The following is an 11,287-nucleotide window of genomic DNA, read 5'->3' as shown; positions in this document are numbered from 1 at the left end:
TGGATTTCAGAAGAAATATCAACCACCACATGTTTGAAAGAAAAAGAAATATATTAACACATTGTTTTTTTTTTTATCATCATGAACTTGTTAAAGAGTAGGTAACAGCACACATTTGGAATGTTGTTTAATCTTTCCTTTACTTAAAGCTATACAAATATTTATAACATTCATGAGAATTATGTCTTAAAAATTATATAAAACCCTTAAGGTATAGAAATCATACTAATAAACTTTCTCAGAAATAAAATGAGTCATTAATTTTTTTAAAATTATGGTTAATAATAGCATCCTCAGTTTGCAACAGTTTATTAAAGTCATTAGTAACTATGAACTCTCTCACTAATATAAGCAGATATTATTAAGTTATGCATTAAAACAAAAACAGTATGTGATGACCCAGTTGTTCAGAATATTGAATATAATTCCTAACTCTCAGAAAGAGTTATATGTTTATAGATTTAGATTTGCGTGAAAATACGTGCCCTATTTCAGTCTTCTCATCACCTGAAATAGTAGTGATTATATTAAGAATGATTAATGTGTGTTTGTATCATTATGTTATTTTGAAAATAATTACTTTTAATCTTCCTTTATTAAAGGTGTGCAAAGAAAAGTTTAAATTTCATGACATTTCATACCAGTCATTTGTGGAATCAACTAACAAAGACTGATTTTATTGTACGTCATTTAAAATGATACAGTTACACCACAGTGAAAACATGCAAACTTTTGATTCTAAAATATCTAATGTAAATATTGTACATTTTCTTTTTAAAACGTTTTCTGATATTTCAATAGCTCAACTTATCATACTCATAAATTCTGTACTTAATGAATTCTACATTTGTAACTTAACTTTACAACAACAAACAACAAAGAAAATCATGCTCTAAACATAGGTAATACTGGAATAATTCAAATCTATTTAACAGTTACAATGGATAAGGAGAAGATTGTTGGAAACTTGTATACACATAAAATAGTTCTTAATTACTTTTCAACTGCATGGCACATGAAAACAGGTTATACATCCATCTTATAAAAGTATAATACATGTATCAAGAACAAACATGAACATTCAAATTCTAGTAAAATGTGATTACCAATATCATAGATAGTGTTTTTCAGTGCAAAACATGTAACTTGACTAGGTGCGGATGGAAATCTCAACTGATTCACAGGAATCACTGGAAAGAATAACTCAAATTTGAAGCTCCCCCACACCACTGAGTGATGAACTTCAACACATCTTGACATTCCACACTATGAGACATCTAAAAATTACACAATAAACAAAATGTTAGGGTACAACATTTGTCATGGAAAACAAAATCCTTTGAACATTTTCAAGTTTATAAAGAAAAAAAAGAAATATTTAATAGTTTATTACAGCAAAACTGACAATATAAAACATTTATTTAATGAAAAGCTGAGGTACCTGTCCATTGTCCAAGTTATGAACTTAAAAATGTAGAAGTGGATGCTATGATAAATAATGCAAAAAATCCTAACTTTCATTCAATTAATTTATAACATAACATATTATTACAGTATTCATTATTAAATCATTATTCTATAAACTTTCAGAGCTCACTATTAATATTTTTAAAATGGTAGACACTGTGCAATTGTTACATTGAACTTGTATGAAGAGTTAACAGTCAAAATAGTAGTAGTAGTAGTAATAGGGTGCTTTTTGCTACCAACATTTAACACCCATCTCTTAATGTCCTTTCACATTGTTTCACATTATTAAGTAATTAGCTGCTTAAGTGTCTTATGGGATAAATTTGTAAGGTCAGAGGTCAAAGTAGGAGGCAGATATAACTCAAGAAACAACTCTTCATAGCAGCATTATGGTGGCTGTTGGAACAGAAAGTTTAACTGAATCTATGGAATAGTAGAGGCTGTTTTTCCTCATTACTATCGATTCTAAAAGTGCTAACACACTCTCTGAGACACATAAGACATTTGTGTGCCCTTCCCCCATACAAGTGTATGTTGTGTTACAGGAAATTTAATGTGTGTGTGTATTTTCTTATGACAAAGCAACATCAAGTTATCTGCTTTGTTCACCAAGAGGAATCAAAACCCCAATTTTAGCATTGTAAATCCAAAATCCTATCACTGTCCTGCTATGGGAGAGAAAATTTAATAAGTTCTTATGTTTAGTATAAGCATGTGGAATTAAATACGAATGTACTTAAAATTAAGTTATGTCAACTATAATAAATACTCAATAACATCAATATTGGGGGTGGAAGGGTTGTGACTGCCTCCCTCAGTAACATGCCCTTTGTTCCAGACTATCATCCCATAATGTTGGTTGAGATTGGCACAAGTGACCTAGGTTAGATAAGGGACAAACAGACAGACACACAGATTTATGTGCTTTATACACATATACATATGAAAAACATGAAAATTATAGTGTGGAAATGAAATTCAAAATACATTGTAACAGAACCACAGGTACACACCACTAAAAATAAAAATTACAGTCTTTCTATAACAAGTCCTAACAGGTGGTGTAAAAGACAAAATAACAACATTGTTAGGATCACATGTATATATGTTTGTGTGTTTCTTTTTTAATAAATATAACAAAATAAAAGCTAATATCTAATTTATAGATTTTTTCAGAAAAAAATTGCACCAAATGTTACAAGAGAGTTATTTTCATATTATAAAAGTGTTTGGAAAGCCATTTTCTTTAAACATTTCATTTAAAACACTTTTAAAACATTGTTTCTAATGAAAAGATCACAGTTAATAGTTGAATGAAAAGGAAAAAGGTCAGAAATCATGTTAGAAATGCCAAAATAAATTAGACCATAATACTACGTCTAGCAAATTGGTGCCTTGAAATACTGTCAAAATTAAGAAATCTACATTTTTCAAATGTGAAATATTAAGGGATATTACATTTGTAATAACATATTACATCTTAACTTTCATAATAGTATTATCTGATTTCTTTTTATTAAATCTCGTCTCTTACTGATATTTTCAACGTTATACAAATTTCAGACTATTAAAAGCAGTTTGCTTTAAGCCTGATGTGATTATAGAAAAAAAAAATCACCTTTGCAGCCATCAAAAATTTATTCCAATCATCTTTGTTAGCTACATGGTTTGGTTTCTTGAATTCCAGTTTATTCCTCAGGACAGGGTAACCTGCATATAAATACACCATTAAGTATGTAAAAGTAATTCCCTTTAATTTTTTTCAAATAACTGTGGGGTTTAAATATGACAAAAAACAAAATAACATGAGGAGTTCTTAACTGTTGATAATTTATATATAAAAAAATTCAAATCTTACAGATGCAACTGATTATTTGTATGACCACTCCCCTATGCCAAAAGGTTAGTACCACTTGTATTTATTATATTACTTCATATCATCACTAAATAATGTAGTTTTGTACTTAACTGTACAAGTTGTAACATATTCTTGGAGCAGTCAAAATGAATTTTGTATTTAACTGAACAACACAATATAATTTTCAGGGAAGACAAGGGACCTATTGGTCCATTTCAGTTGTCCCATGCTGTAAACTAAACTAAAACAAAATAATCATAAAGCCAGTGCTACAGTTACCAAGCTTTCTGTTAAGCCCACTTAAATTTACTGCCTTTGCAACACCTGAAGGCAAGCAATTCCAAAGGCCAACTACCTTGGTAGAAAAATAAAACTGTCCTAGCTGAAGATGACTCCAACTTTGCCAAGATCTGTGTTCCCTAGTCCTACTATTATCACATATTGTTAAGTATGAAAAAGATGTATCAACACTATCAATTATCTTTACCATCTTAAACACTTCCCCTCTAACTCTTCTTTTTTCAAGGTTAAACAGTTTCAAAGATCTTAACCTTTCCATGCCAGACACCATTACAGTAACTTTTCTCTGAACCCTTTCTAACAATTCAAGAAGCCCAAGATTGAACATGATACTACAAATGTGGCCTAAACAATTACCTGTACAATGGAATTATAAACCTCTTTAAACTTGTATTCAGGATTTCTGTAGGTACATCTTAAAACCCCATTTGCTCTACTGCTAGCAACAGCACACTGCTTGGACAGCATGCACCAATATCACTTTTTTTATAACACTGTTAAGGTTATTTTCATTCAAATTATACTTATTATAATAAAAACCCATTTGCCATTTATTTGCCCAACTCACTAGATGATCTAAATCCTTTTGTAAATCATTAGCATCCTCTTCACAGCCAGAAACACCAGAGATCGTAATACCATTTGGAAATTTAGTAATTTATTGACCATTCTTTCATCTTTTTTATGACAAAGAACAAAGGTTCTGAGACAGAGTTCTGAGGAACTTGAGACATTAATCCAATTTGACTGAACTCTGTTTATAAAAATGCTCTTGTTTCTTCTGTCAGCTACACTTCTATTCAATTAGTTAACTTATTCCCCACACCTAGAGAGATAATTTTTTTTTACAAGCCTTTTATGTGGCAACTTGCAAAATTATTTCTGAAAAGCCAGGTATGCCAAATCTACACCTTTACCCTCAACTACATAAGTAGTAACCTTTTCACAGAATGTCAAAAGATTTGTAAAGCAAGATTTTTCCTAAGTGAGACAATGTTGACATTCTATTAAAATTCTAATCTTCTGGTAAATGTCTTTGCAAAGGACTTTTTATAAGACTTTCCAAACCTTCTCCCACAACTATTGTAGGACCAATAAGTCTACAAATAGGACAATTTTTATTACATATCTTGAAAAGAGGAGTGACACAATCTAACTTCCAATACTTGACATACACCTACTGTTCAAGAACTTACTAAGAGTAGTAGCAAGTGGCTCACATATCAAAACCCTTGGGAAATACTATCTAGTCAAGAAGTCTTATTTGTTTTGTTTTGGAATTTTTTGCAAAGCTACACGAGGGCTATCTGCATTAGCTGTCCTTAATTTAGTAGTGTAAGGCTAGAGGGAAGGCAGCTAGTCATAACCACCCACTGCCAACTCCTGGGCCACTCTTTTACCAATGAATAGTGGGATTGACCATCACATTATAATGCCCCCAAAGCTAAAAAGGGTGAACATGTTAGGTGCAATGGGGATTTCCCTATCTAGTCAATAAGTCTTATTATTCTAGAAATTTCTCAGTTTTTTTTAACTAGCTCAGGATTAATGCAATCACATTTGCCAACTCTGCCTCCATCTATCAACTGTTCCAAGATAAGGAATATTACTTAAATCTTCATTAGTAAAAACTGAAGAAAAAAGCAGAATTTAATAACCAAGTCTTCTCATAATCATCAAATACAAGTCTTCCTTTATCATCCCTCAAGGGTTCCAGCCCACTTACAACATTTTGTCTTTGTTAATGTATTTAAAGAAATCTTAACTATTAATTTTTACATTTTTAGTCAATCTTTTCTCATACATCCTTTTTGATTTCCTATTCGATCAACTTTCTTGGCCTTTTCTCAAGTTCCAAATCTCCCATCATACCAACCAATTTCTTTAATATTATCTTTTATATATCCTTCATAAGTCAACCTGGTTTTCTACTTGCATCCACTGTTTTCTTTCTATAAGGAATATGTTTATCTTGATTAGTTACAAATTTTCCACATCTGACTGGTGTTTCCAAATAATTCAGCTGCCCAATTCACAACAGATAATTCTTGCCACATCTCTTCAAAATTTTTTTTTGAAATTTGTAACAAAAATATTATTATTCCTTATCTCCACATGCAGCAAAACATCAAATCTAACAAAGCAATAATAACTTTCATTCAGACGTTCCTCAATTTCCACCCTCTCAACAAATTCCATATTAGAAGTTACCAAGAAATATAAAATAGTATTGTTTCTAGTCAGTTCCCTATATTTAAAAAAAATGTCATCAAAATTACCAACCATGTTTCAGTTATCTCAATTATATCCAAATCCTCCATTCCTACCAGTGCACTAAAGTCATTTATTTTATTTCTTATACTTCTAGCATTAAAAAAGTGGCAAATAAATCAATCCTTAAAACTACTTCTATACTTTGTTGAATTAGACATTGTATTTAACTTCTTTTATGACTTACAAGTAAGATAAAGTACAGGTTACACCACTAAGCTTTAATTTAAAACTTTTATCTCACAACCTTTATTTACAAGTTGTAACATATTCTTAAAATAGTTTTAAAATGTAATATACTCTTATAACAGTAAAGATATAATTCTGTATTTATCTTTGTAAGTTGTAAAAAAAACAAAACTTGATAAAACCCTCCAGTAAATGATGATATGCTACAAATACAACAGACAAAGGTACAGTTTGTAACAGGTTCTAGATCTCGCAAGTTTATAGATCAAACGTCAGATTTCACATAGTTTGTTACCTAAGCTTTATTTGACTTTCTTTGGATGCTTGAGACCTAAACATAGTTCAAGTACTTTGTAAACTACCTATATATTAACCACCTTCTTTTAAAATCCTGGAAAACAAAAAACACCTGTCAAATTTTATGAGTGATACTTAAACACTGACTTTAGCCAAACTTTGAATCAAGTGTCCATATTACTTGAAATTGAAGACAATATTTTCTAAAGTTTTAAACTATATATATCTACAATCCAAGTTTAAAAGTTTTGAGAATTCAGTGATTATATGCCACCTTTAGAACCTAATTATGTTGGCTATTATGCCTGTGATTCTGCACTGAAAGAGTAACTGTAATTTATTTATCTAACTTTGTTAGTGTACATCATTGCATACTCTAGTAAGTATTGCTCAATGTATTTGGTGTAAACATACCAGTAATAACACAGGGTGGGTAATGTGTTCCATTGCTAGAGACCAGTGAAGCTTCATATACCATTCTTTCATCTAGAGGTAAGACCTGTTCCACACGTTGGTCCATTGATACAGCTAAGACCCATTCTTTTACAGCTTCATGCTCTGATTCCTGTAATTTACTAAATTCAAGTTACCTCTGCAACAAAACAACTCTTTTCATCTTGGAAAAAAATTTATATGAAAAACATGACCACAGAGAATATTTTGATACATAGAAGTAACATGTGAAATACAAAAAAAAATAATGAAATTAACATAATTAACTAGTACAGTCTCTAGTGTTTAAGATCATGATTGCTCCCACCCTTTATTGAACTTATAGCTTTTGAAATTTACTCTTTGTACTTCAATGTGATACAAAGGTAGGGCAGGTACTCTAATATCTCTAACTGTTCAAACTATGTAATGGTTAAATGGAAGAAGATACTAACTGAAAAACCTTATCTTGGTGAACTCATACCCTGTTAGCTTCATCAGATGAAGATTCTTCTTTATTAAGTTGTGTACTATTGCCTAGGACCTGTGAACCTTTGTGTTTGTGGATTCTCAACTGGTACAAGACACAACATTTTGACTGCAATGACTGGGGTATGATTTTTCTAGATCTTTTTGAGGTCTTTTTCTACATAATCATAGTACCCTAAGTTGATCCATCCATATTCATTTGTTTTCCAAGGCAGGATATTCCCGTCTTGAAAATTCTGAATCCTTAATTTTTATATATATATTTTTACTCTGAGTATGTGAATATTTTGCAGTGAAAATGGTTATTTACCCTTTACAAAAAACTACCCTTTAGTTCAGATACATGCAATTCCAATGAAAATTAGTATCAGCTGTGGTTGTCACCTGACTTGTTAATGTGCATATTCAAAATCATTTTAATGTACCACACTCAATCCTCTGGAAATATAAGACAAATTAATGTTAATTCTTACTGAGAAAAGCATGCACTGAGATAAAATAATAAAACTTGAATTAAGGCTGTTGTTTACTAAATAAGGCATATTCTAAGGTAAAATGATAAAATGAGTTAATATTGTTACTTACTGACAAATGCATGTTCTCAGGCAGAGGAATTTCATATGGAACATCAGTATCTTGAAAATCAGAATGATCTAAGCCTTCTTGATTTCCATCTTCAATAGCCTGTTTTCATTTTAAAAAAAGGGGGGAACTTATGTTAAAATACAAGCAATTTTACATAATCTGAGATGTTTACAACACAAAAATTAATCTGTAGAAAAGATTATCTACTTTTGAAAATATCTTACACCTGAGTTCTATCTGACTTACACCTAACTGTACATTGGTGTTATGCAGTGATATTAAAATAAGAACATTTGTTTTGAAACATAATGTTAGTGAAGGTCTATATTGCATTGTTATGATGGGTTTTATTGTGTTTCACTTTCATTCATAAATTCTTGTTATTTCAGTTTTATAAAAAAGGAAAGTACATAATATATATATATGTGTGTGTGTGTGTGTGTGTGTGTGTAAATTCTGGCAATCAACTCTATCTGACACAAATAAATTAAATCAATAAGCATGTTGCTATCACATAAAAGCAGTGAAAAACTAAAAATTATTTGTATCGGGTTTGACGGTTCCATTGTTAAAAGAAACTGCTGGATATCACTTTTAATTCTATAGTCTTCCTATTACACAAAAACAGTTGCTAAGCTTTAAATGAAAATAGAAGGTATAAAATGGTATCTTACCTCACAAAGGTCTAGATAATGATTCCAAAATACAAAGGCCATATTTTCCCAACCGATGGCCTAAAAGACAAAGTACGTTGTTACATAAATATAAAGCAATGTTGTGACAAATTTCATGTGTATTTCTAATAAACTTCATATCAAATCAAAAAGTTTATGTTCTTGTTAAAAGTAACATCTAGCAAATGATTATTTAGACTGGAGTAGAGAGTTATGTCATTTGGTTTTATTTGGTATGGTACATCTACAAATGCATCAAAAACAGAAACACAGTTGGTCTTTTTTCATCATATATCTATGCAAAGCTACAAAAACCAACTTTTACAGCAGCAGAAGATTTTGCCAACTTTTTTTTTTTATTATAGTACTTGTACAAAGTTGTGAAAAACAAATTAAGACAGTAGCAGAAGGTTATTTCAGTTGGTTTTTTCATCACAGCAGCTGTACAAAGATGTTAAAAACAAACCTTGACATTTTCTTGAACAGAAAATATATCTTGAATAAGCACCACTTCTTCTCAACCAAAGGTGTTTTGATATTGGTTTGTCCTCCAAGTGTTGCTAAAACCTTTATCCCTGACATTAAAAACAGAAAATGTGCTGATGATGTGACTACCCTCCACCAATCATATTGTACCATTTATACTATTCTAGCACAATCTTCACTTTCAATAATTGGTACGTACCCACTAGAAACAGCAACACACCAGTACTGAGGAAGAGAATGAGAGGAGGTAAGTACTTATCAGAAATACATTTCAGTGTGAGAAAAAGGTAACTTCCACAACAGCACTACCTCCCCTTGCCCAAAGCTAGAATTCCACACTGCCAAGTGGAAAGAGTCCATGAAGGTGTAAAAGCATTTGATCAAGTACCTACCTTGAAAGAACAGGTGTACCATAATAAGAAAAGAAGGCAAACCTGTGGGGTATAGCAATACTTCTGAAACAGGTATGCTTTTCACCCAGTAATGAACACAGTTATACATATCGGGTACAATGTAATATGCAGGCATTGTAGTCTCAAGAAAGAGATGTACAGCACTATTTATTGGAGAAGTGTCATATAACTATGATATGAAACAGTACAGCAAGAACAAAAATAGAATGTCTAACATACGATCAACAATAAGCCCAAATATATACGTGTCAAGGGCAGAGTTCTGTGGCACATTGGACCATGCGAAACATCCAGTGAAATTAGGATATTGTGAGCAACAAGAATGATCCTCCCTGTCAAAAAATATTCAGGAGAATGCCTCAAATAAACAGTTTGATGAGAAAGTGTCAGGTAACTTAGAATCAGTCCATTGTCAACAGGTAGTGCAAAATTTGTCCACATCCACATAAATAGCAAGTGTTAGCAGGAAACATAACGATAGTCATAGTAAGGCACCACCTGATAACTTGATATAAATTACACAAGTAGGGCAAAAGAAACATAAACCAGTGGAAATGTCTTGCATAAGTTTGTAAGATCTACAGTGCAATCCACCCTAGCAAAAACATCCAGGTCATGTGTAGTCCAGCTGGGCAGAAAACATCTAGTAAAAGTGCCTTGCATAAAAAATTTCTTTTGTGATCAACAAGTGCAGTTATCCCAGGCATAAACATCAGGAGGAAGTGCCATGGATCCAGAATATTATGTCATTGTATAATCAATAAGTATAATGACAATTGCCCCTATTCTCATTGAATTGGTAAAAATGAACCAAAAAATTTGATTTAATTTATTGTACTAACCCCACTCAGGAAGAAACCTCCATCCATGGTCAATAGCTCCAGTAACTGGGAACTGGAAGTGGCAGGAATGCACTACTTGAAGAAAGGGGAGCTAAAAATATGTATTTGGGAGTCCAGAGAAACAACATAACAGAGATATTGCAAAGGATGCCTGCAATTCCCTATTATGAAGAGCAGAAAGACCCTGATTGGAATAATTACAGGTCAGTAGGGATGGGCAAAAACTCCCATCTACTTTAATCATGAAGTCCATGAGTGACAGTTCATAATATATGAAACAGTGATAAAATATATACACACACAGCCTGAGAAGTGACCAGTAGTCTTACAGAAACACCCCATCTCTACAGAGCATTACAGAAGTATACAGAATTTGCGCAAACATAATATTAAGCATACCTAATCAGGCAACATCCACCACCAGAGGGTATCTGGAAATATGATGTATGTCAACTGAGTATGATAAAAAATAATATGTTGGTTTATACTAGTCAAAGGTAAACAGACACATGCAGAGCTGCCACACGAAGAAGGTGACACTTGTCCAAGGAAAATACAGCTAGGTTGTGATGATAACATGCAACAAATGTAATGGAGGTTATCTACATATCAGCCTGAACAATCTCCTCCAAAAGATGGAGGTTTCAAGCAGCTAAAGACATAAGGAGATGATGAACATGATAAGAAAAAGCATTATGTAGATAACAACCTTCCATGGACAGTCCAAAATAAACCAAACTTATGGGTTAACTAACCCAACCAGTGAGCATAATAGGTGTTAGATCATAAGAAACAGAATAATTCCCATGGGACAAACAGACAAGAACCAGAACCATGAAAGGAGGCAGAAGAAGCCACAAAATATAGCAAAAAATGAGCTGAACCAAGTAGATGATCCAGATTCAAATGGAAATAGGAGAAAAAGCTAAACAACATTCCCAGACAGCTGATGTCCCAGGAAGGAAGGCCCAATCTGGATAG

General features: G+C 32.1%; 1 protein-coding gene across 3 annotated transcripts in view; it reads right to left on the bottom strand.

The window, feature by feature from the left end:
- Window positions 1–647: 647 nt before the first annotated feature.
- The window catches only part of Oseg2 (intraflagellar transport protein Oseg2), a 124,257-nt gene continuing 113,617 nt past the window's right edge, over window positions 648–11,287 (bottom strand). For all 3 annotated transcript variants that reach the window (XM_076468095.1, XM_076468093.1, XM_076468094.1), the window contains exons 40-44: window positions 8,566–8,625; window positions 7,892–7,990; window positions 6,800–6,950; window positions 3,089–3,180; window positions 648–1,277 (exon numbers count right to left, since the gene is read on the bottom strand). In XM_076468095.1, coding sequence (XP_076324210.1) covers window positions 1,188–1,277; window positions 3,089–3,180; window positions 6,800–6,950; window positions 7,892–7,990; window positions 8,566–8,625 — 492 coding nt within the window. In that variant the 3' untranslated portion in view covers window positions 648–1,187. The remainder of the gene's footprint in view (window positions 1,278–3,088; window positions 3,181–6,799; window positions 6,951–7,891; window positions 7,991–8,565; window positions 8,626–11,287) is intronic.

The sequence above is a fragment of the Tachypleus tridentatus genome, chromosome 11, assembly GCF_004210375.1.
Source record: "Tachypleus tridentatus isolate NWPU-2018 chromosome 11, ASM421037v1, whole genome shotgun sequence".
Classification (NCBI taxonomy): domain Eukaryota; kingdom Metazoa; phylum Arthropoda; class Merostomata; order Xiphosura; family Limulidae; genus Tachypleus; species Tachypleus tridentatus.
Note: the sequence above shows the minus strand (reverse complement) of the source record. Positions and strands in the feature narration are given on the sequence as shown.